At 37.4% G+C, this 26,275-nt stretch overlaps 1 protein-coding gene across 2 annotated transcripts in view; it reads left to right on the top strand.

The window, feature by feature from the left end:
* Window positions 1-26,275, top strand: part of PCCA (propionyl-CoA carboxylase subunit alpha) — a 284,596-nt gene that overhangs the window by 135,774 nt on the left and 122,547 nt on the right. For both annotated transcript variants that reach the window (XM_035557044.2, XM_035557045.2), the window contains exons 17-18: window positions 6,099-6,209; window positions 15,173-15,275. In XM_035557044.2, coding sequence (XP_035412937.1) covers window positions 6,099-6,209; window positions 15,173-15,275 — 214 coding nt within the window. The remainder of the gene's footprint in view (window positions 1-6,098; window positions 6,210-15,172; window positions 15,276-26,275) is intronic.

Raw genomic sequence — 26,275 nt, 5'->3', positions numbered from 1 at the left:
ATACTGCTATTCATGGGTCTTCCAGTATGGTTCAGGGGTGATTTTAATGTTCAAGGTCTAACCCATATTTATCTCACAGTTTTATTCAGTGATTACTGGAGAATTTCTAGATACGGAAATGTTAATGACATTGGTCAAGCATAAGAAGTAGTGTTGCTCATTGGGCTGAGGCATGAATAATTCACCTGTAACATTATTAGTAGTTCATCTTTCTCCTGTTTTATGTCATCTTTCATCTGAAACTTAAGGTTTGTTTTTTTTTTTTCATTCTAATTTAGACAATAGAAATAGGATATTAGAATAATACATCTTAGTGTGTTTACTGTATGTGTAAACATAATGTGTGATTTTCCATTTTCTCAGTTTCTCTAAGATTTTAGCATGTTTGTCGTGTAATCATTTATGATGCTTAATCTGTTCATTTAAAGGAGATTATAAAACCCAGTATGAATTTCTGGCAAGTTTATATATGAGAAGTGTTTTTATTTAAATAAACAAAGTGAATGTATTTATGCAGCAAGTAGAACCGAACATCAGCTCAGTGGAGGTTTGATTGGGCAGATAGCTTGTATCATTGTATGCAAAGGTTTCTGTAATCTTTCCTTAGACCTCTCTTTGCTTTTTGTCTTCCCTGCTGATTCAAGCATAAAGCAGCAACGTGAAATTAACAGTCATAGTGAATAGTCAGCCTTTCCCTGTCGAGGTCCTGCTTGCTGCATGGAGAAGGAAATGTAGTGTACTACTTGGAAAAAAGAAGAGGGAGGGAAAAAAGAGCACCTGAGGAAAGAGTAAGAAGCAGATGAAACAAGGAGCAGTAGAAATAGGGGAGCCACCAACTGTGGCTTTTTCCAGCACGGAGTAGAAGAGCAAGCACCTAAAACTGAAAAGTGGTAAATAATCGTGGTGAATGTTTTGAGGGGAATGGGAATACAGAAGGGAACTCTGTGAGATGAACTGAGACCTGAAAGAACAGTGCAGCAGAAACTGTTGTCTTGAGTTTTTTCCAGCTGTAAACACACTAACTAGGAGGAAAAAAAGAATACTGTGCTTCGTGTTGTGGAGAAGGCTTTGACTTTGAAGAAAAAAAAAGGGGGAAAAAAAAAGAAAAAGTCAGGTACAGAAAATTTCACAGTAAACTTCAATGAAATCCAAAATACTGTTCATTGTAAATTACTGAATGATGGTATTTTACATATTACTTAAAAGATACTTGTTGATGGCAGTGATGCAAATTGCATACTATTTTGTATTCTAATCCCATGCTGGTATGCTAGTGAGCTCATTGGTGTTGTGAAGAATCTTTGTACGTAAACCAGCTTTCCTGCAAAGTGCCTGTTTGTTCTTTTAAAAAAAAAAAAAAAAAAAAAAAAGAAAAAAAAAGATAGGAATGGGCCTCATTTTCCTGCTTGCACTTTACAAAAGAGCTGCAAGAGATTCCACGACTGACCTGTGGATTTCCCCTCTCCATAGCAGAGGCAGCGAGGTTTGGGCACTCCACAAGATTCAGCATGTTCTCTGACCCTTTGCAGCAGAGATCGTCTGGCTCCCAAGCGGGTCACTGTGGAAACTGAAACCAGAGAAGGGAAGGCAGCTAATGGATAGCAGCTCCCAAGCGCTAGAAGAGGCCAGTGCAGAATGCTTGGTAATGTCAGCGTTGAATACAGATGCTGGCATGGGGAAGATTCTCCTCCTATTTCTCCCATCCCTTTTCTCTTAAGCCAGTTCCAGGGGAAGGAGTGGGAATGGCAGCTTGTCAGGGGAACGTTATGGCATGTGGTTTAGGAATGTTTATTGTCTACTGCTGTACGTGGGAGGGAGAGGAAAGGACAATCAACGTACAGACTGATCAGGTGAAAGGGGAATGTGATGTTATTGATGCAGGAGAAGAGAGAGAGAATAGTTTGTGCATTTCTGGGGGTCAGAGAATCTGTGGAAGTGAAAAGTTACAAGAAAATCAGTGTGACACATTGAGACATCCAAAGACAAGTACTGTTATTTCTAGGTAGAACCCGTAGATACAGTGTTGTCCTGGAGGTCCATTCCTCTTCTTTAGATTAAAGGGCTGGCCAGGGAGATGGTGATGGCAAGATGGCCATCATCTTCCTCTTAAGATTTTCAGAAGTCCATGCAGTACAAAATTTAGTTTGTTTGAACTAATAATTTTTCAGTAGGATACTACCATATATAATCTGATTTTTTTTTCTTATTTTCCCTCTTTATTCTGGTCTATGAGTTTTGTGAGCTCAAGTCTTTAATACTGGGCAGAATTACCATTTTATTTGAAATACATGTTCAACTCCAAGAGTCAGTGGTGTACTTGTTCTGTATGAGAATTTTATGTGGATGTTTGGGTATTAGAATAATAATAATAAAATTAAAAAGCCTTTCTTTTTGCTTATGAGATTGTACTTTGTATGCACATAGACTTCTCTGAAGTGAAACAAAACAGACTTTGAAAGACAACTAAACAGTTGAATGTTGAAGGATTTAGGGAATATTATGACAACTTTTGGAATTGCAAACATGGAGGCTAGCTGAGTGGTAATTGTGAACTTCGAAAAGTTTGTGTTGAAAGTGTTTTTTCATAGTTGAGCATTACCACAGATTTGAACATTGTTTTAAATAGAAGCATAAGTTTTTCAAAACACAGCACAAGTTAATACTATTTTTTTTGGTTAAAGAAATTGATAGGGATGCCTCGAAAGTTCATAGCATTTATTCTTATTCAGTAATTAAAATGATTGGTGATAATTTATTTTTGCTATTTTTTTAAAAGAGAAACCTCTAGTACAGTACTCTGTGTGTAGTTTTGTAATCAGAAAGTATGCAGTTCTTTCTGTTCCACTCAGCACAATTGGAAATTATCAGCAAGTTAAGTCTATTCAACTGCTTATCTACAGAGAGGCATGTAGGACTCCAATTAAGTTTACATGGATAAATGCAGATTTGTGTTTGCAAATGTCAAGATGACAGAAGCTTAATGCTGTAAAAAGGCTAATCGACGCTGAATATGTTTAGTGTCAGTAAATATTTATAGTGAAAACATGGCTTGTGGTTTTGTGCCTTAGCATTCCAGGTTTGTTCAGACTTTTAGTGAGTAAAAATAATAGTCTGTTCATAAACCGGCTATAAAACTTGTCTTTTCTATAAAACTAATTTTATTGTCTTTTTCATTGTTCTGTTTTTTTGGAAACCAGGATATGGGCTAGGCAGCATTTTGTAAGTTGATTAAAAAATCAGGTAAATTTACCAAGATTTTAAGGGAGATGTAGACCAGAGAATGTACAAGATAAGAGGCAGTATGTGAAGGAATTTCTTCCAAATATTTTATTTTTTTAATGAGGACTTCTTCAAAACAGTGCTTACTAATCAGCCTTGTTGAAAGATGTGAATATTTAATATGTTCATGTATTCATTAGGCAATAACTACAGTTTTACTAGAAAGTTGATTGAACATCAGGATTACATATATGTTTATATATAAGATTTAAAAATATATACATTTCTTATTTCATTAGATCTCCAGACGTTAAGTGTTAGTCCTCTCTCTTTTACAAGTGTGTTCTGGAAAATAGTGTGTCAAAATTGAAATCCATGAAGTACATCCTAAACTGAGCTTCTGCTGATGTAATATAGTATGAAGAGCACAGCTGAGTGAAAGAAAAGAAAAGAGGCACAAGGAGCATTGATTATTATTTTTTATTATATTTTGACTTAGAGAGAAGAAGAATATTACTGCAACTGCAGTTCTGCATCAGTCTTAACGGTGTAAAAGAATGATGCTGAAGTGAAATTTTGTTTTCTGGAGGGGAAATAAATTGATATGGTTTTGGATTTTGTTTGTTGGAAATGTCATGGCTTGTCAGGTTAACAAATGTGATTTTGTTCTTGGCAGACTGCAGACCCGGACAAGAAAAAGAAAAATCCCCTGAAAACCACTGCAACATAAATATAATATACTTCAGTTTAGTGTGTAACTTTGCATGAAATAAGCACTGCCTGTTAGCCTCCGTTTGATCCTGTGAGAGTGTGGGGCTAATGTCTGGCCAGTGTTTTGGAAGCAGCAGGTAGTCAGGAGCGAGCTGCTGTAGGGGTCCATATTTCTGTAGCCTAGCAGTTACTCGCACACAGATGGAGACCTTATGAACTTTGACAGAGGTCATGCTAAATTGTAAATCTAAAACTTCTAGACTTCTGAAGGATTACACTGCTGCATTATTATTATTATTAATTTCTTTTTTGAGCATACGATTAGGAACACCACTAAAGATAGTAACTCTGTTTTGAGAAGTAGATCAACCATGCAGTCATTATTCATATACTGATCACGGGGATTGATAAAGATAGCCTTTCATGATGCTTTATATGGAAACTGCATATTATAATTGTAATTTACATGTGTAGAACACATTATATTGCTTCCCAGACACCTAGGCTTGCCTGCTCTTTTGAACTCAGTAAGGGAATTTTAGAGTTTTAAAACATTTCAGAAGTTTCTGATTTTTCTGGTGCAAATGATTTGAAAATAATTAAGATATTCAGTGTTTTTTTGATTTCAGGTCTTTTGGGGCAGTCAGTTGAGACACCAAGCTCTCTGTCATCTGTCATCAGCCATCATCTCACCAGGGATCTTTTAGCTGTTTAGGAAAGAAAAACATGAGATGATCTGGTTACACACTGTAATGCGTTTAAACCCTGCATTCAGTCAAAGTCAGGGAGCATTGAAGAACCCCTCTTTTGTCTTCTAATTACAGTCCCAAAGCTGTACTTAATAGATGAAAATGTCTGATACTTCAACTTACTATGCAAATGGAAAAATTTGGGGGGAGGGATCAATACATTCATGTATTACTAGTTCTGTTTTGTAGCAGCCAAAGAACTTTTTTTTTCCAAGTTATAGTCATTTGGCATTTAAAAATAAATATTTTTTTTTTTTAGCGGAGATACAAAGTGAATTTCATTCTGTGTTTATGAAATCAAGGTCCATGAACGACTGTCTGGGTCAGAAGCAGCAAGGAGGCTCTTTTAATCAAATGGTCAAATTTTCATCTTGTCATCATTGAACTGGTTGCGTAATGTGCTTCTTTAATGGCTCATGAACTAGTCTTTAAAGCTATGACTTCATGATTCAGTGAGGCTGAGTCTCATTCCATGTGTTGAAAGTGGTTTCAGTAATGGCCACACAGAGAGATTGAAAATTCACACCAGCAGCAGACTGTAGGGGGAAAAAGCTTTAAAACAGTTTGAACTGATCTGCACATAAAATAACAAGAATGTTATTCATACTTCTAAACTGGAAAAACACAAAGGGAAAAGAAGTAGAAGCATAAAAGAATCTCCTTCTGTTGCCCCAGCAATTCACGGTCACTGTACTGCTAGTGTCTTTGTGTTAGTGATATCTGTTTCAATAGGGGAAAAAAAAATCCAAATAGCTTAACTTGCAGTTGAGAGTAACCAACAGGTTTCTTTGTTTTATATGTTCCACGGGAATCTTTTATGACAGAGAAATTATGAAAACTCTATAAAATCTGTATAGTGATATAGTGTATGTGTACATACACATACTTACTACTACTGTATATAATGTATATATATAAAAATTGTGTGTGTGTATATATATGTATATATTTGTGAGAGAACTTCTTACCATCTCTCGTTACCATGACTGAGGAATTACTGTGACGTGTATCTTCTGCAGCAGTACCTGTATGTAAAGTGGCAGGTTAACAAGATAGGCTGGGATTTGTTGGAATTGTGCTAATATGCATGGTCATGACACATCTGTCGTTTCAGTGAGATGACCAAAAGTCTCTTGGTTGTGCATGCTGTCATTGACTTAACTAGGTGTTTGAACCAGGCTTGGCGAGGTGAAACTTCTTCCTCTTAATTACTTCATAATTAATCTGAGTGTTTAAGGAGGATATCTTGAAGCAGGAGTTGAGAAAACTGGTAATCTGCTTTGATTACATCAGTACTCTGGTTTCTAAGTTATAAACAAATATTCTGTGTAATTGAGAGCATGTATTTTTAGAAGTTGTTTTCTACTGTAATTCAATGAATAATTTCATCTGATTTTTGTATTGGTGTTTTGTTTTCAGGTGTGACTCACAATATCTCTTTACTGCGAGAAGTGATCATCCATCCACGCTTTGTTCGAGGAGACATTAGCACTAAATTTCTTCCTGAAGTCTATCCTGATGGATTTAAAGGTTTGTTCCTCTTTGGAATGTTTCTTTTTTTTCTTTTTTTTTTTTCTTGAGAGGTGTTGTTTCTGGTTATTATTCCTTTTATATTTATAGACTGTCATGTCCTCTAATCAGTCTTTACATTTTTTGGATGTATCTGTGTATACACAATTTTTTAATAACACGATTGAACCAGTTACTTTCTTCACTTTCAACAAGACAAAATATATATTTCTAGTAACAAAATAGTAAATGAAATACAACCAAAGTCAAGCAAAACAATTTGTAGGTGATATGAAATATGTAAAATAAACATCAGTTCAACTCTACCGTGCTGTTGTGCTTCATTACAGACAGTGCTCCTACTGTTAACTGGAGATGAAATTTCTCTTTACCCACCACTATTGCTTCTCCAGTTGGTCAGTGCAGCATCTTCAGAAGCACCTTTTGGCACCCCTTGTGTTCACTGCAGCATTCTGTGGAGGATGTAGGCATTTTGCTAGAGTATTCCAGTAAGCTGGTCTTAATACTCATTATGTGCAGTAATGGGCATTACCTGAAATTGTCACTTATAAGCTAGGTGAACATAAACACAAATGCAAACATTTCTTTACAACATCCCAAATGATAAGTTGCAGAAGTGTATAACAGTTAGTAGAGGAATGTAAGTAAATGAATAGATTGGTTTCCTTTCACAAGGATCAAAATTTTAAAGGTTGTCTTCTCTCTCAGCCAATCTGCTGTAGATCCTTTCTTGACCCATGTGGCCGGAGACTCAGTCTTTCTACAGGCCTTATACCTCAGTTGACCTTCGTGAAGCAGAAGCTCTACATATGTATATATATAAAAATAAAAGTTCCAGTTTTTATAGCTCATCTTTCGTGGTGTTTTTATGAATCTTGCGGAGATTCCTTTGTCCCCCATTCATTATTAACCCAATGTGGCAAAATCCTGGTCCCACTTGGAGACAACACTCCCACTTGGCAGTCACCAGAAATGACTGGCACCTCACGAAATGTAGTCTCATTAAGAGCAGAACAGATTTTTCTTACCCCAGGACTCAGTGTTTGAGTTTGGTGCAAAGAGTACTCACCCACAGAAGTACTTTATATCATTGTGTAGTTGGCAGCTTTATTTGATGCAGTCCTACAAGTGGGATTAATGCATCCAGCTTGTTCTTGGCTCCTGACTGAGGCAAAGGAATAGGAGTTAGTCACCTTGGGTGGCAGTAAGCTTGGGATGGTTGAAGCTCAAATGTTCTTTGTCTTCTTTGCTAAGGTACTTAATCTTCAGGTCACTGAGCTGGCTTTCATCCATCATAGACTTGAGGGTACTCTGATCTGCTATGAAGGCTCACTGCTGCTGATTAGCAGGTCTGTCTCCCCTTCCCTTCCCTGACACTTTTATATGGAATCCCATGTCCCATCTCTTTGATGGTTCTGGGACTTTTCAGTCCTTTTCCTGAGTGGATTCAGTTCCCTAAACCACCAGAACACTGCATTTTTATTGTTGCTGCCTTTGTTGCAGTAGTTTTTTGAGAGTTATTGGGTTGACTTAGCTCATGGAGGAGTCTGGTGTACTTAGGTAGGTGTACAGAGTGAGTGACAGGCTAGAATGGGGAGAAGGGAATGGAGGAGAAAGGAAAGGTTGCAAACTATTAGGTGGGTTTATTCCATGTTGTGAAAAGGCAGACTCACCTGACACGCAACTGGGAATGATGAAAACAGAAACCATTCTGCCCTTACGTGTGCTAATGCATCTGGGGTCCTTGGTCACTTCTTAGAAGATGGGACATGTTTTGCTGATGCAGTTGGTCTTGCTCTATATTTTTGACTCCGGAAAGGAATAGTTATCTCTTGTTTTTTATTTAAAAAAAATTATATTGCAATGTTAAGCTTTATATAATCAGTTAATTACTTGTTGGTCCACAAGTTGGAGGGTGACAAATTTGGGGTCATATGACTTGAACTGTGTATGCGTATATTTGTGTGCACATACTCATGCAAATGACTGATTAATGTTGCAGTCTTGAATTAAAAGATAATGTTGTATTAACAGATTCTTAAAGATAAGCTTTTGCTGGAGACACTGGAAAACATGAGAAGAGATGCCATGACAGTTCCCAATAGGAACTAATGAATGTTGTGAAATGATTAGACTTTGTTCATGCAGAATGAAGTCTCACTCCTCTCCTTCTGTGCCTCAAATACAGGCATACATTAGCATTTGTAATGATAATAATGATTTCTGCATTTTATTTACAAAGCATTTCTATTTCAAATCAAGAATACACATTCAAGAATACTGATTCAAACCTCAATGAAGTAATTGAGAGCCCTTTTAATAATGTAGTTCACACTGGATCAGACCCCTCTGGCTTGAAAAATTATCAGTCATTTGAATTAGAGGATAGTTTCTTAAGTACCTATTGAAAAATATTTCTGCAGATATAAAGACTCTAATGGAAATTGTTGAAGGCAAGCTAGAGTGGTGGGAAGATGATGCATAAAAGCTCAGCAAGAGAAACAAAGGAAAACTAGCTTACACAATGCAAGTGCTATATTCACTTCGCCAACCTTTTTATATAAATACCCAGGGTAAACTTTGCTATGAAAATTTGAAAATTAAGTAGCTTCATATATTATAATATGGTTTATTTAAAAAAAGGGAGGCAAAAAAACCCATAGCTTTAAAAAAAGATATGGAATAATCCGTAAAATTAAAACAAAGTGTAGCCAAAGTGAATTTGGAAATACCTAGAAATTTGTGCTGCTGATCAGAGTAGAAATCCATACCAGAAATGTTTTAAATTTGGAAAACTTAAAAATAATTAAAAAAAAATAATTCAGTGAAGACCCATGCTATATTAATGCTTGAGCACAATCCAGGGTGTTTCATTTCTAAACTGCACAGTTGCCACTGTAGGTCTATGCTGTTGTTAAGTAATGAATGTTAGCTGTTTTCTTTCTCTTGACTGCATAAGGATTGGCCCATTCCCTTAAGTGCATTTTTCTTCAACTCAAAAAATTAACTTCTGTGATTTCCACTTTAAATTACATCTAGAACTGTAACACTTAGTTATTTTCATGTTAGGGCTTAACTTTTTTTTTCCCTTCTTTAAATAAACACTCATTAACGAAAACAAATTTATTTCAAGTAATTTAAAAATGTTGCTGTGCTGAAACTAGCCTTGCTCAGGGTATGATTAGCGTGGGAAGACAGCTGCTGTCCAGAATGCTGGCTGGCTGGTAGGTCAGCTGGCGTGGGTTATTGCTCTGTGCACACATGTATGTTTTGGGAGGAGTTGCAGATCTGACGGTGGGTACAGCAACATCGATTGGGTTAGGTGTGACACAAATATGCCTGTCTTAGTGTGGTCTCCAAGCACTTTGAAATGAAAATGTTTGCCAACCATGCAGGAGTAGTCCATACTCCTAGAGTACTGTCAAACAAGCTGTCCTCTTACAGCTTCCAAGCAGCCAGGAATGCACCTGTATTTCCTAACCTTTCTGGTGGAAAAGGAATGTACTATCTCATACCCTATTTTATAGGCGCAGAAAGTGCTTCTATATTCAGAGATCAGAGAGGAGTCTTTGACAAAGATTAAATTAAACCTATGGATCCTTAGGTTATTACCCTATGCATGGGATCATTCTTTGTGGTTCACTCTGTTTCACAGTTAAAATCTCTCTTTTCTTGGATAATTTTGATAACTGAGATATTTTTTTTAATGGTCAACTCATCCTGGTTATTGAACGATGTCTCAAATACTTTGTCAATCCCTTTGGGAAAGACATCCAGCGCAAGCGGGAAATGGGGGAATTTTCCAAGAGATTATCGCAAAACCCGTACCAGAACACAGGAAACAAAAGGAAGAGCCCTTTATCTTCCCATCGTGTTACATGTTTGTCTCATTTGGTGGAGAAGAAGAGCAGAATTTCTGATGGACGTTTCTTTATCTGATTCTAATACAGTAGGGGGAAAAAAGTAAGGTTCTCTCTCTCTTTCCTGTAATTGTGTATTGGCTTTAGAGTGTGTGTGAGGTAAAGGCATTTAGATATGTTGTGTTTGTTATAATTATATGGGTTGGAGGAAACGATTATTCCACTTTACTCAGCACTTGTTAAACCACCTCTGGAATATTTTGTCCAGTTTTACCCCTCTCACATCTATAAGAAAAATGACAATAAACCTGAGTTTAGTGGAGAGCCATGAGGAGACTGATGGGGAGAGGCTAGGAGAACCAGGTTTATTTAAACTCGAAACAAGAAAGCTTAGGGTGAACCTAATGGCAGCCTTCTAGTATCTCTGAGGGGCTTCCTGAGGCAATGGAACTGGACTCTTCAGTGAGGTGCACAACAGCGGAGTGAGAGTCAGTGGTCATAAATTGAAGCGTGGGAGGTTCCACCTGGATATAAGGAAACAAAAATTCATTCTAAGGATAAGTACACATTGCGATGACTTGCCCAGAAAGGTTGTGGAATCTCCATCCTTGGAGATTTTCAAGACGTGATTGCACAAACCTCTGAGCAACCTGGTCTGAATCTGATGTTGAGAGTGCATGGTCAGAAGGCAGAAGAGAGAGGATAGTTGCTGTTAATTCTATGTATGTTCTCCACACTAGAACTGAATCTTTGTCTCCATTTTGTGAAGCTACTGGATTATAAAATTTGTGTCAACAGATAGTGTAGTTGACTTTCTTCTCTATGCCAGATGAAGTCATGAACTTTTATTGCTTTGTCAGTAATAACTTTGTACTTCAAAATAATATGCTCTAGCAATCCTTTCTATATGTTCTAGCAATCTGTCCAACAAATGGTCACCACCAGCTCTGTGAGAGGCATACTTCTCAATTCTGAATATTTTGCGATTGCATATGCTGACAATGTTGTCTGTATTTTTCCATGACCACTTTTGGGTGGAACAAAGCTCATCTTGATTTCTGAAGAAATCAAAACCTCTGACAACATCCAGCTTTGTTTTCTGCCTCAGCCTACTTGGTATACATTTATTTGTAACTTCAAAATCCACTGGGGAGAAACGGAAGCCAAAACTGAACCTAAATGTGATACCAGCACTGCCTACGTTGGCGTGGATCTGAATTCTGCATTGTACTTTCTATCTTAGCCATTTTGCTTTCAATTTTTATTCTTCTCTATCAGAAAAGTCAATTTTCAACTATTAAGTAACAGGCCTGGGTACATAACCAGGGCTTTGTGTTTTTTTTTTTTTTGCCTTTTTTTTCTGTAATTGATAGGAGAAAACACATTTCTAGGACAAAATGCAAATGAGACTGTTATGGGAAAAATGACCTTTTATGTAATTTAATTTGAAGTTGGTTATGTAAAGTAATTGCATGAACTTCTTTGACTCAGCTTGGGGGATACTGTGATAATATTGATTTAAGCAATCATAACATCAGGGAAATGAGAGAGAAATACTTTTTCCCTGTCTTCTTTCCGATCAGTGTTCTGCTGTTTAGTAATAATAGATGCATATGATCTAGTTTTCAGTAATAGGAACAACAGTGCTTCCATTCCTTTAATTGTGGCTTAGTTTTATAGCCATTAATTGTGTTTTATGTTGACATTATATAATTCAGCTCAGTGATACCGAGAGTGCAGAAGTATATCCCAGGTTGTGGAGAGAGATCTGGGAGCTGATTTACATCTTATGGTGGAGATGAAATCTCCATACAGCCCAGGAGTCCTGTATGCAGTAAGCAGGTTAGGAAAGGGCAGTGGTAGAACTTCCCATATTGGAAGATGGGGAGCCTTTGCTCCGTACTCATTTTGCTTCCAATCAAGGCAGCTCTTGGAAAAATGCCTCAGAAGTACCTTTGTAACTTTTCAGATCGGTCTTCTGCATAATGAATGTGAAAGGCTGTGTTGTTATGTCTTTATTCATGGTGAATATTAATTTCTGTTTCAAGACATCCAATTGAAGTCCTGAGGGCTAGCTTGTAAGGTAAAATAATACTTGAGGTGAAACAAAGGTATCGCTATCTGGAACACTGGTGTATTTCCAGATATAGTAATGTAATAAATAATTTAAGTTCAAAACCATTTAAAATCCTACTAAGCATAGCAAGAGCAAAAGGCAATGGAAATGAGGCTGGTGTTCAGAAAACTGCGGTAGTACTGACAACAGAATTTCTTGTGTAATAATGGCAAATTGCCATCCTTAGGAAGCAGCCTTTAATCAAATTTCTGAGGTATGTCTCCAAAGTTATGCTAAGGACATTTTCTGGTAGGATTGTATTTTCACCATCAAAGAGCCGAAGACCAAAACCGAATTTTAACAGTTTGAATTATCTCCCAGACTTGAGAAAATCAATACAGCTTGCCCACATCGGACACCACAGTGATGACTGTCTTTCCACTTGCCAAGTATGTGCCACAACTAATGCAGATTGTGACAAACAGAGAAAGCGGATAAACATTTTTTTCACATCAGTGATAATGAAGAGGTGAATGTAGTTCTTGATCGGTTGTTAACCTGTTTCAAATTATTGACATCTGTTCGCTGTTTGGAGTTTGATTTTTATTGAAGATACAAGGAGAAAATAGTTTTTGCAGCACAACAAGTGCAAAAGCAGTTATTGATTTCATCCAAGATGAAGTCATGCAATGAACCCCTCACACTGGGATTTCTCTAATTTTACCTTGTTCTTGTGTCTGAGTTAATGCTACCAGTGTTTGTTGGAGCAGATGAGAACATATGGTTTTGGTCACACAGACTTTTCATGGGCATAGGCATGATGACAGAAAAGCAAAGGTGTGTGTGTGTATATATATATATATATATATATATATATATATATAAAATAAAATACCAATTTTAGAAATACAGCCTTCTGGAAAAATAATCTCAGCTTCTTCTCTGTGTGCAAACTACTGGGAAAATTGGAAAACTGGCACACCTCAGAGCCAGATAGTGGATGCTTATTGCATTGTGTAGTTGTATAGGGCTTATGTGTATGTAAGTATATACATATACACACACAAATGGTACAGAAATTCAGTGTTTTTTGACTTTCACTTTGCAATTAATTTTTCTAGTAACGGGCAAAGGAAAGATCAAGTTTGTTTCTCAAGCCAGTTCCTCAGCCTTTCAGGATTTTTCTTTCTGCATGTGTGTGTTAGTGAAGACAGTTTCCATTTCAAGGCGGATAGAAAATAATAAACACTGAGGAAAGGGAGTTGCATTAATCTTTAGCCAGAATATGTTACTATGGACTAAATTAAAAATAAATAGATGCAGATTTGCTGACTCTCATTATTTCTAAATATACATTTTTTTGGACTGTGACAGCTCCTTTGTACTGCTAACTGGAACTGTAATGAGGGTGTTTCCATCATCTTAGCTTGATTGCGTTGCCGAGGTAAACTCTAAGCAGCATCTTTACCTATCCATAATTAATGTGACCAGTCAAATGATGACAAGTCCTGTGCAGAAGACATCCTGTTTTGAAACTGCTCTTGCACTTGTTGCTGTAAAGTCTGTTCTGATTGTTTTCAGAGGTCTCCATTCTGTATTTTATTGAGGATTGTGCTAGCCTTATGCTGCTGATAGATATTGTCACTCCCTAATAACCAGCACCAGGGAATGTGAGTTAACGTTACTTGCAGTAGAGCTGAGGTTATGGGAGTGTAGGGATGGAGAGGGGAATTGTCTCTGCTGCATAACTGGAAGCAAACGTGCTTCACTGGGCAGAGCTGCTTAGGCAGGTAGAGCCTTCTGAACCCCATCCCCACCTCCTTCCCCAGCCTTTAATGTGAAGTCTGCACTTGACATAGATGGGGGCATTTGCTGTGGTATCTATACATGAAGGTCTGCTGAGACAGCAGCTGCATGAAGCACTTTGAGAGCTCTGTTGTAAGTGAGTTCAGCTACATCTTTCAGTCTTACCGTCATCTTTTTTTTTATTTTTTTTTAACTTGAATTATTGCATTATCCTCCTCTCTGGCTTTTGAAACACCCGTGGCTTTCATCTGTGCAAAATTTATCTCCTGAGAAGAGTTTGCTGCTTTTTCTCCATGACAATTCATCTCTGCACTTCTTGCCCTCTTCTGTGCCAACTTTAACTTCCCATCACCCCCGTATGGGCTGGTTACTTTACTTGCCCTTTGACTTCCTCTCACATCAGTTCTGACTGCCTTTCTTCTCTGGTGACACCAATCTTGTCCACCTATTTGCCAGCTTCTCATACCAAATCTGTGTTTCACAGTCTCAGACCTAAACATGGGAAGGACAAAGTTCTGGCACTGTGCTCTCTCTTTTTATCTGGATGACCAAATTTCGACTTGACATTCACTGTCTGCAACAAGACCAGGATAGGAAAAAAAAAAACCCACAACCTTCCAGTCACTTTGGTTCATACCTTTTTGTCCAAACCTTCATTAGCTTGCCTGCCTTTAAATTGCAGGCTACTTTGAGCTGTTTTCTGCTTATGAAGTGCCAAGTATGCCGTTAGTCACAAAATAATGATGACACAAATGACACTAAAGGACAATTAGTTTTATCCACATTTATTTCTGGAGTTGTCATTATCCCTTTTGCTTGGAAAATCTGTATCCTCGGTAAGGTAAGGTACTGAGAAAGAATGCTGTATATTTTGAATAAGTTCTAATGTACAGATGGATTCCTTACCAGCATGAGGCACAATATGTCAACCAGTGACATTTCAGTAATGAAAACAAGATGCTGCAGCATCGTTCAATTTTTTTTCTTTCAGTTGTCAAATTGTTTTCAACAGAGATACCCGTGTTAGCAGTAGGGCTGACCTGTATGAAAACATACAATTTAAACTTTGAAACTCAGAGCGTCTGCTATGCTGAGCCTCATCTTAATTTAGGGGGAAAATGTAGGTTTAATCTGTAAGGACTAAATAGTGTCTTCTCTGCTAGTTGTTACTTTTTGTGTCTGTGGCTATGCTGGTCTGTGGTATCTAACTTGTGTTTTTTTAACTGATTTTTGAAAACTAGGGCACAAGTTGACAGATCTTGAAAGAAGGGAACTTCTGGCAACGGCAGCTTCTTTATATGTGGCTGAACAACTGAGGTCACAGCGATTTCTAGGGACTCCAAGGTAAGTTTGTTTCTAGGAACTCAGATGTGCTGATGCGTTTTGTTAATGGCATCTTCTTATGCACGAGAGAGACACTGGTGAGAAACTGCATGGTTTCTTAATATAGTTTGTTTTTTCTAAATTCAAATGAGCTGGTGCTTACATTTCCCTACTTGCACAAGTCACACACGTTTATTTTTATTCTACATATTAGCAAGCTAATAGGCACAAAAATGTGTTACAAGCCAGTACAGTAATTAATGCACATCAGGAGTTTCATTAATGCAAAATGTTGCTACATTAGTAACTAACCACAAATTGAGCATCACAAATTTCCCATGTGTCCATTTGAAGCGATCTAAGCACTTTGGGATAATATGAATATTCAGCTACAGAGCTTTAAAATATTGTGGATTCATGAGTAATATGCTACCTTGATGAAGAAGCCTAATAATTTAGGGTCTAATTCTGAAAACACTTTCTGACTTGTAAACGCTGGAGTAGTCAGCACCTTGCTGTTGTTCCCCTGCTTCTTCATTCTTTTGGTTTTTCATTCATTTGGATAGCAGCAGTTAGTAACCTGTATAGTAGTGTTATTTGGCAATCCATTGTAGTAGTGTCTGTCAAAATAGTAATTCAGTTCTTTGGCTTTTTGGAACAGTATGCTTTTCTCCTAGGATGCTTCTAGCTTTCATCGTACTCTTGCCCATCATTGTAAGCTGAAGCCTTTGTCAATGCCTTGAGACCTTCTATTACAACAATGTAATTTATTAATCTCATTTGGGTAGCTGGTGTTTCCAACAATTGCGTATAGCAAATGTGAACTTCAAAATGCTTCTTGGTTTCTTAAGTTAAATTCTTTAATATAGTTGCATGTGTATGTCTGTGAGAGATACAGACAGAGTCAGAATGCAGGACAGACATTATTCACATTCCATGCCAGTGGTTTGACAGTGTATTCTATTACTGATTTTACAGTGGTCAGGAATAAATGAAATGTGGTTTCAAGAAGTCTTTATTTTTATTTGTACCCACAAAGATAAATAGTACCATATGGTGTTAAAAAAAAAAAAAAAAAAAGACACTTAGAGCAAGCATAACAGCTTTGTAATACGTAGCATATGTAGGGCTAGGTCATTGCTTGCCTTGTGCACCTATAGGGGAAAGTTAAGCGCCTTCTTACTTCATTCCACAAGTTGTATCCTCCATAGCAAATGGCATAAGGAGAACAACAGATACGCTAAGGCCACTGTTCCTCAGCTAAAAAATGAATGAGGGAAAATGAAGAGGAGCTTTGACTGTAGTTTTTACTGGTCAGCATAGGAAGTTAAGTAGTCTGTTAGTGCTATAGATGAGTAAAGGATTCATTCCTACTTAATTTTAAGTTGACTTTAATTGATTTTAATTGTTGACTGAAATAGTGATTCTCAAACCACTGTTGTATTCCTTGCTCTGATTTGGGATTTTTTTTGCTGGTAAAATCTTCTTACTTGATAATGAGAAAAGGAGTCCAATTTTTGAAGAATCTTTTAATGTTTTATTTCTAATGCAAAATTTTTCTTTTATTACTAGGTGTCTATGTATCTTAATAGAAAAGACACACTCAACTACTTAAATCATACTGTCAAATACGTAAACAAAAGACTTAATTGAGCAATCAGACGCAGCCATTCTTCTCATTTTGCAATCTATCAGGAAAACAAATACTCTCCTGCTTTGAAGACAAAGTAGTTTCCCATTGAAGTCCTTGTAACCTAACTCACTCACATGGATTCCTCTAGCATGAACAGAGAAGGCAGTAGAGTCTGACCACATGAAGTTTTTCCTTGATAAGACTAGATTAAGATCTGCTTTTTCAGGTTTCAAATGGTGGAGCTAACAAATCTTTTCAGTACAGGGGATATCACTTTCTCCTGCCATGACAGGTACCTATGTTCAGCTTGGTTTCCTCAGGATGGTCTTTTCTGTCTGTTTTGGTACATGCAGATCTGGAAGGAATCCTTCAGAAGCTGAGTCTTAGAATTTTCTTGAAGTGGGGGCTGTGTGTGATTCTTAGTGGATAGGTCATTGTTTCAATCCACATACATTGTTAGGTCTACTTGTTCTAATGACAGTAAAGCTGCCTGTCTGAGGCCAAATAAGGACAAGGTAATGCGAAAAGGCTTACTGGTAAGTAACATCTGAAGAAAATAAAAACCAGTAATGATCCGCTTTCCTTCAAATCATGCAGCTCCTTCAGAGACAAGTCAAAGAAACAAAAGCAGAGTGAGGTCAAAGGATTGTGCAGTTTCCTGGACAGTACTCTCCACTCCTTAGAGCAGCTAGTGGACTCCCTCTAGAGGGGACTGAATACTGTGGAGCATGTAAGTTACTGCAGCCCCATCAAGGATCCCTCATGGCATGTCCTTAACGTAGCCAAGCTGCGTCTGACTTATTTTTGAAGGTGTTCCATGTCATGGGCATTTTTTAGGAGCAGGATTGTGGCCATAAAAAGCACATCTTTATTGGTGCGTCTGCAATCTGTTTGAAAAATCTTAATAAATAAAAAGTGTATAGTAGGAACCTGTCCTACTGGCAACAAATCAAAAAAGCCAGTTGTAACTTGGATGCAGTTCACTGTGGGAGAATTGGATGTTTGGAGTCTGTGTGAATTTTAAATCCATGTTGGAGAATGTAAGTGAGTTTAGACTACGTATTCCAAAATTGATCCATAACATTCTCCTGACAGTTTGGAAAACTACACAAACATGTTGATGATCATCGTCAAAGTTTCAGCGCCCTGGCATTTTTTTTCTTTTGCATACACTGAAAGCAATCATGAGGAATTTTTGTGCTAGGAATTACACTGAACATTACTATTTTGAAATCATGCATTATTTCTTCTGAACTTGGCACAGCTACCAGATAGACAGTTTTCTGCTGAATTTGAGTTATATGATTATCTTTTGGTTTTCATTTGTGGCTTTTTTTTTTTCCCTTTTGGGAGCCATATGTGTAGTATGCATTCTTTTACAACTGCAGGGGTATTTAGAGTTCCCTTTTTTCCCCATGATTTATTCAGCCCAAGCTCAGGATTGTTATTCTAGTCAGATGGATAGACAGAACCACGCTTGGCAGTCTTCACAGAAACTCCACCTTTCGCTAGCAGGTCTACTGAGACTGTACTCAGACGAAATGGAGCTGAGCCAGATTATGGATTCACTGTCCCAGCCTGCTCCTCTGCTTCGCAAGGAATTGGACAATTCCTTGGGTGCCTTGAATCATCAAGTGTAAGGTTCTTACTAGAATGCACTCAGATTGGTGAGCTTTTGTCTCATTAAGATCAAACACCCAACTTTGTTCCACTGGTTTCAATTAGGTGTGACCTCTGTAATGGCATTCTTTGTTGGAGCAGTTTGTGTGGCATTGAGGTTAATGCAGGCCTTGAGTGAGCACCAGTTTGCCTTTCCTGTGTTGGAGTGAATGGCATTATAATTTGGGTGGAGCACCCACAGGTGAGTTTCCACTGTCTGCATTCCTATGTGCCCCTGGCCTCGCCAATGGTCTTGTAGGATTAATTTGCCAACCCTTAGCTAGAACAGCTGCTGGGGACCTGCGCGTGCTCATATTTACAGAAATTCAGACACTTACTTTTGTTATGCAATATGATATTTAGAGCATTTTCTGTGTCCTCCCCACAGTTTAACTGCTCGTTATTTAACTGTTTTTCTTGGGAAATGGGTTGTTGAGCATTTGGTTTTGTTTTGTATTTGGAAGATAATTAGCTAATGAAAGTGCTTGGTATTTTGTGAGCCAGATAGTGAGCCAGATACTACAAATGTGAATATTTCACTGTGATATCCAGATAATAGGGGCACATGTTTCCTCCAGGAAACAGCTATGAATGATTGATGATTATTTCATTGTTCAGATTTCAGTTACTTTACCAAGGACTTTTCCTACTTGTTCCATAGTCCAGTTTATTGTGAAGCTGGTGCCACCCACAGCTGCTGAACAGATTTACAGCATCTAGTAAAATCCCAAGGTCTTCTAGACAGAACTTGATCTTGTTTCAAGTGGAAACATATTTTGGCTGAAGTGGATCCAGCTTATTTTGTGTCTGTTTGATGTAGTTAGCCTTTGAGACCAAAAATGATGTTGTACAGTTGAATCTTCACATTTTGGCTTCAGACTTGTTTTCATTAGTGGGTTGGGAGGGGAATAGGAGAGTGACTCTCCAGGTGTGGCTACATCATGCTATCTCATGGGTCTACTAATGTGATGTTTATACTTCTAAACCCAATTGCCTGCAGCACTTCCTATGTGTTGCTTGTGTTGGCAGCTAAGTGTATTTTCCTAATTTTTCTATGGGTTTTACCCTTTCATCATTTATGACTTGGAAAAAAACAGTGAGGCTGCATGCCCACGTTACCTGATACTACATGCAAAAAGACGGTAACACATTGGGAAATGTTTTACATTGCTAGAAAATAACTGAAGGGTTTTCTTGCTTGCCTGTTTAGCAAAGAAGACTGAGACTGGGGAGCCTTGAGTTAAACTCCTAACTGTTCTTGTGGGGCCTTAGAGAAGTCAGCTGGATTGAGCCTCAGTTTACCAAAAGACAAAATGGCCTTAATGCTTTACTACATTATTGGGGTCTTGTAAATATTTATTTATCAACATCTGTAAAGTATGTTGAGTCCTAAAACGGACGATATTTTCCAAGCATAAAGGAAGACTTTCACAGGAACGGTAAGTATATTTGTATAGTGAGAAACTGTAGTTAAAATACAAGTAAAATTTTGTTTTAATCCAAAAACGCTGGTTTGTCTTTTCATTGGCTGTTCACCAATTCTGATTGGTGAACAGCAAGAACAGAAACAGTTATGTTTAGCATTTTATTTCATGAGCTTTTGTAGGTTTGTGGCTAGGTTGTTTTGATACAGATATGTTGATGTAAATCCTCAGCTGTGCATAGTAATGATGGTTCAGATACCTGCTTTTATTTGCCATTTTATGGTTAGGGCAGCTAGTGAGCTGTTTGGAGAGCAGTGGAGCCCAGGACCCCTCTCATGCTTGCTTTCACATAGACTACACCTATTATCCTGCTGGAGCCTGGGACACAGCCAGCTCTTTGCCAGCCTAGGGTTTCCCCATATGGAAGAATGGTCAGCTGCTCGATAGGAGAGCTTTCTGGCTCTCCGGCACTGCTGGAGCAGCACAAAATAAGGTTATATTACATTGATGATGTCAGGAAAATTTACTAGAGTCATCCAAACCGGCCACTTGGAAGGAGGGTGAGTTGCAGCACAGGCACCACTGAATTGTATCAGTTACACTATGTGATTTTTTCCCCCCCCCTAGAACCGCAGTAATAACATGAACAGTTATTGCAAGTACAGCTAAATATTTATACTTTGCATTACCCTACAAATACCCTCTTGTGTGATATAAAGCTAAAATGCTTTGTTTTCATTTGGTAAGGATGACTAAGTCCAACCCAATTGTGGCTTTCCTTCATTCCCTTACTTTGGAGTTTCACAGTCATGCTTAGCTCATGAAAATAACACTGTCTTATCCTTACTCTTCTGGTCCCCTGGTTAACAAGTCAGGCATTCTTTTCATGATTTACTGCTATGCCTTTGAAAACCCTCAATATACTTATGTAACTACTACAGCTTCAGACCGTTATTCCACTGTATTTTTTTGTTCCCTGTATACTAGCAAGGTACTAAGAACCTATTCCGTGTGTGTGAGAGATCCTTGTTTGTAATGGCATCTTCAGGTTGTCACACCCCTACCTTTTCCCGTCAGGTGTTACTTAATGTTATTCTTTTGGTCTCTCAGTAATAATATAGTATTTTTTTTTCTTTGTAATCTTACTTAATCACTGCTAAACCCACTGCCCTATATAGTATTCTGTCTGTCTTTAAAATCTGGTATTATTTACCCTTCTACATTGTTCATTTGCATATTACAGAAAGAGGATTACATGTGTTAGAGACAAACAATTAGATGCAAATATATGAAGCAGGTTTTTTTAGCCAGTGGAAATGAACTTTTATGTAAAATGTAGAAGTTGGCATAGAGTGAAATTCAGCATAAATGGAGCATTTATGACCACTACAGAAGGTATGTATCTTTTTTTTTCTTTGGATTAAATTAATGACATCAGAATGGATAGTGTAAGTAATATCAGGTATTTATAAAGTAGTTTGAAAGCAGAGCTATTGCTCTGTGTGAACATATATTCCAGAAACAGAATGGTCTGTTCCGGGAGCTTTTCATAGCTTATTATCCATATTTCATTTATGGGGAAAAAAAGGTGTTCTGGGCACTCAGCAATTCATGCTTGCTCAATCTTTAGAGTTGATAATCATTATGAAATAATCATGAAGATAATAATTATGAAGTTTGGACCTCACTGAACATCTTCTGGGAAGATGTTCAGGCAGCAGGCAGCACACATCTTGCGTAGGTGATTGTTGGTGGGATGGTCGGTCACCGAAGTAAATGGACCTGGCTAAGTCCCCATGTTTATCGTGATTTATTTTCATCATGTCTACAGGGAAAACAGCAGCTGCTACAGGAGTGTTATAACTTTTGTGGCTACCTCTCAGTTAATGTTGAAACTTGAACGTACGTGACATGGCCCTTTCCTCATCCATGGTTTGCTTATGACTTCTTTCCAAGACCCTCACTTTACCACAAGATCTCTTGGTCTTACCTTTACTCTGATCCCTTTTTTAAGCCTAACAATTCTTTCCTTTCATGCAGGCTTACACCTCCTAAACTCATTCCTTAATATTTGTGTAAAAAGTGTATACACGAAGCTGTAGAACTAACAAGTTGCGTGCTGATCACCACATGCTCCCCAGTCATTTTACGTCTATTTTGAGCATAGTTTTTTCTCTCCATCTGCATGTTTTATTTGGAGTTTCTAAGGGCAGAAATGAAATTGTGTTGGAGTTTTTTATGTAAGGGCAAAGGTTTTCTTCACTTTGGGGGACTCTAAGCTCAGTGAATGTATGTGTAACTGTGTTCTCATATGAGAAGTGCTATTTGTGTTTCTTTCCTAGGATTAATAACATAAAAAAAGATAAGCACAAACATCAGGACCTTGCCTTGTTAAGTTCCTTGGAGCATTGGCTGTGTCCTGCTGTTTGTTTGTGTAGTGTATAGCATATTCTGGATGCTGTTGCCGTAGAAATTTTATCAAGAAAATAATATGGGAAGAAAAAGTCTCTCTCATTCAATATTGTCTGCATACTTGTACATGTGTGTGTCTTGATTTGTCCATTCTTTAGCATGCTTGCTTCATTCATGATTCACAAAGGCTGTAGTTAAATATGAGATATTGATTGAAGGGATAGATAATTCATTTATACCTTTGTTATTGAGTATTACAATTTTCAACCATTTCTTTTTCCTTTGATTTAACTGTGAAAGTGGGATGGGACACAGAATGGCCTCATTATTGTAGGAGTATTTCTCTGTTCCCTGCAATGATTCCAAAAGCTCTTGCACACTTCATCAGTATTATTGTAATTCTTTGGCTGCAGGATATTTGGCAGCTGTTGCACCCCACTGGCAAATCCTATTCAGACTTCACTTCCATTCACCATTGCCATTGGAGAATTGATTTCTCTCTCCTCTGCTCTAACCTTTCCCAATTCATTTTGGATTGTTCAATGTGAAACATTTTAATTTCATATCATACAGCCATTCAGCTCACAATCCTTTTTTAACCTGTCACCAGGGTAACAGCATAGCATGCTTTCTTTAGGCAATCAAGTTTTTATTTCACATGCTTAATGTTGCATTAAATGTTTGCATTTTGTTTAACCCTCTTAAATACTTTGAACTGTGGATATATTTTGCAGGGTAATGAAGTCTCTGATTTCAGTGTCAAGTCTTCATAGAAATTGCCTTATTTAAAATAAAAAAATAAAAGAGCAGAAGATGAATACAGTAATGAGAAGATTATTAGTCAAATCCCAAATGAATGAATGAGACAAGCATCTGTAGGATGGCAAAAATATTTTTCTTCTGGAAAACCATCCAGAAGCTTATAGTATGATCTTTAGACCTGTGCTTTAGGATTACTCTTACCTGTAAGTGCTTGTAGTCAAATTAATGCAAATATGGGATTAACTATGCAATAACATGACTTTAAGAAGTTAAATGTCTGGCCTATACCTGTCAGTCTGCTTGAAACTGTTTGCCAGGTATGCGTATAGAACTGCAATAGCAAGTGAACCGCTATTACTGACTGAATAGCAAGTGATTTATTGCATAAAAATTAGAATCTCATGGGATGATGCAATTGATAAAAATACAAAATGCATGTTTATGGCATTGACAACGGGCTATATCCATTTTATTGGAAATGAGAATGATAATGGATTTGGAGTACTTCACTGTAGATGGTTACAAAAATAACATTAAACAGACATTTTCATATGTGAAAAAGCATTGATGTCATCTAACTGTGACCTTACAGAGCAAGTCCTGCTTGCCTTGGTATAAGAATAGGACAAGCTAGGTTTGCCTCCACCTGTTTGGCTGGAATTCAAAACAAATTTTTCATAGATGTTCTTAAAATGCCCAGGATTTTACATCCTATGTCTTTAATTATAATTAGAGGTATAGTGTTAAAGGCTTTTTATCTGTCACGTTCTATTCTCAATCATGTACGTATAAAAGATGTGAAAAAAAATGTATTTAATTTTAACAAGTGAAACATAAGAACTCACAGTGTTGTAAATAAGGTCAAACTCTACTCATTTATAATAAAATAAGCCCGCTATAAAGAAAACACTAATAATAAGCATTTTAACACTGAAATGCTAATTTTACAGAGCTTCTTGTTTGCAGAATAAATCATATGTATCTGGCTTTTTTTTTTTAAAAGCAAAATATCATTACTGTATTAGCTGGACTGTTTGAGTTTGCATTTGATACAGCTCTCTTTTGAAGAGGCAGCTGCTTATTAGAGATCAGACCCATAAAGTTGACTTTGTTAGAATTTTTCTTTCAACAGCATACAGCTAACTATACAATGCAGTTCCTTCTATTAATTTCCAAGCTTTCTGTCCAGTTTCCTTTTTTCCTAAGTTGTGCTATAAGCTACCAAATATTATTACCTGCCAAAAGTGGTTTGGCAGTGTTTTGTTACTGAATTTTGCCAAAAGGAGCCAAACATATGGTAGCAGTTAATTTATTGGTTCTTCTAACCTCAAGGGAACTCTTACAGAGAGCATATTACCTTTTTATCTAACATATTTTAAATAAAAGAGCTGTTGGCTTGAAATTTGATATGCCAGTATAGAAGCTGACCTTCCATGCAGTTATGCTTGATTCAGTCTTGTTTAAGGGTAAGATTAAAAGTGCAAATGTGTAAGATTGAGCTAAGGCTTTTTTCTGTTCAGTTTTTAAAGAGTCAGGTCACTTTTGCATAGTTTTAGTGTGTGTGCGTGTGTAAGTGAAAATGTTGAAGAAACATTTTCAGGAGAAAAATGAGTCCCGCGTTTCCCTCAGAAGTCCTGAGAGCTCTTCCTTCACTTTTTTGATAAGGCATTTCCTGATAGTGCATTACCAAGAGGTATCTTAAAAAAATATATATATGTGTATATATATTAAAAAAAAAAAAAAAAAAAAACAAACACAACCTCCCTTCCCCCAAAAACCACCAACAACAAACAAACAAAACCCAAGTATTTTTCACTTTTTTATATGTATTTTCCTAAGTAGGATCACGGGTCCATTTGTTGCTCTGTGACTGTGAAGGTTTGTCTAATTGTAATGGGAAAAGTATTTGAGAGGTAACACTGCTAATTGTGCTGTTATGTGCTGTCATGAAGTTGAGTTTGATGTCTTGCACAACTCAAAATCATCTGCTGATACGCTGTCTATATTTGAGGTAGCCCTTTTTCTTCTGCGTTACATAGTTTGTATTCTTCTTAACCTGATGTTGTGGTGACTCTTAAAAACTACTTGAGTATGTCATAATATTTCAGATGAGATACTTAACATAGATGGATAGATGGTGCCTTAAATGAAAAAAATTCTGTCTTCTGTTGGCACATATTAAGTATTCAAAGGCCTGGATCTGCATTTAGACTGCCTGAATGACTTTTTCTTTTGTGATTATGAGCACTTCTTTAACATATTTCATGGATGGTTCTTTAGTGGTTTACTTCTTTGTGTAATTGGATGTGGTGCTTGAAGTTTGTTTTGGCTGTGGCTTCCCTTTAACATGTATCTTCAAAGCCTAGAGTGTGAGAAAGACTGGGCAGGAAAGAGCACTGCAGAACCTGGTTCTTTTAAAACCAGGGATGTTTACCCATTGATTTAGACAGAGGTGACATGTCTTTGTCCTGTCCTCCCTGTGGTGGTTCATAAAATTAAGTCTTGCTACACTTGTATTGGGAAAAAACAAAAAAACAAAAACAAAAACAAAAAAAAACAACTTTTAAAAAATCTGGAATACCTGTTAAATTTTATCCTCCCTAGGCTTCAAGCTTCTTTTACCCCAGTGTTGTGGTACATGTTTCTGAGGCTCCTCGCTCTGCCCTGGGTGGTGGTTTGATACACCTTGATCACGCAGTAGTAATTTTCTCCAGGTTCTGCTGCTGATTTTTCTACCAGGCACCGAAATTTAAAGCCAGGTCTTCATCTGGCTGTACCCAACTCTTATAGTTCTTTGATGAGGGAGATGCCATAAACCAACAGGTCTCCTATGTTCATTGCCTTGAATGAGTGGCAGCACTTCTTTTCTAAATCCTACATTTCCCCCCCACCCCAGTGCAGCAAATCCTTTTTTCTTTTACCGATATCCTCGGACAAATCACAGTCATTTTAAAATGTTTACTAACATCAGGTCCACCTTACTCCTCTGTTAGCTGTGATTTTTCCACTCTTTGATCTCGGACATCACATTGTACAGGTTTCCTTTTCCCAAGTCTTAACGCCTGTCTTAACTGAATCCTTCTGAGTGAATAGAGCGAATCTCTGTTTTAGTGATTTCCAAAATCGTGGAA

This window comes from Cygnus atratus, chromosome 1 (assembly GCF_013377495.2).
Source record: "Cygnus atratus isolate AKBS03 ecotype Queensland, Australia chromosome 1, CAtr_DNAZoo_HiC_assembly, whole genome shotgun sequence".
Taxonomy (NCBI): domain Eukaryota; kingdom Metazoa; phylum Chordata; class Aves; order Anseriformes; family Anatidae; genus Cygnus; species Cygnus atratus.
This window is presented reverse-complemented; position numbering and strand designations above follow the sequence as displayed.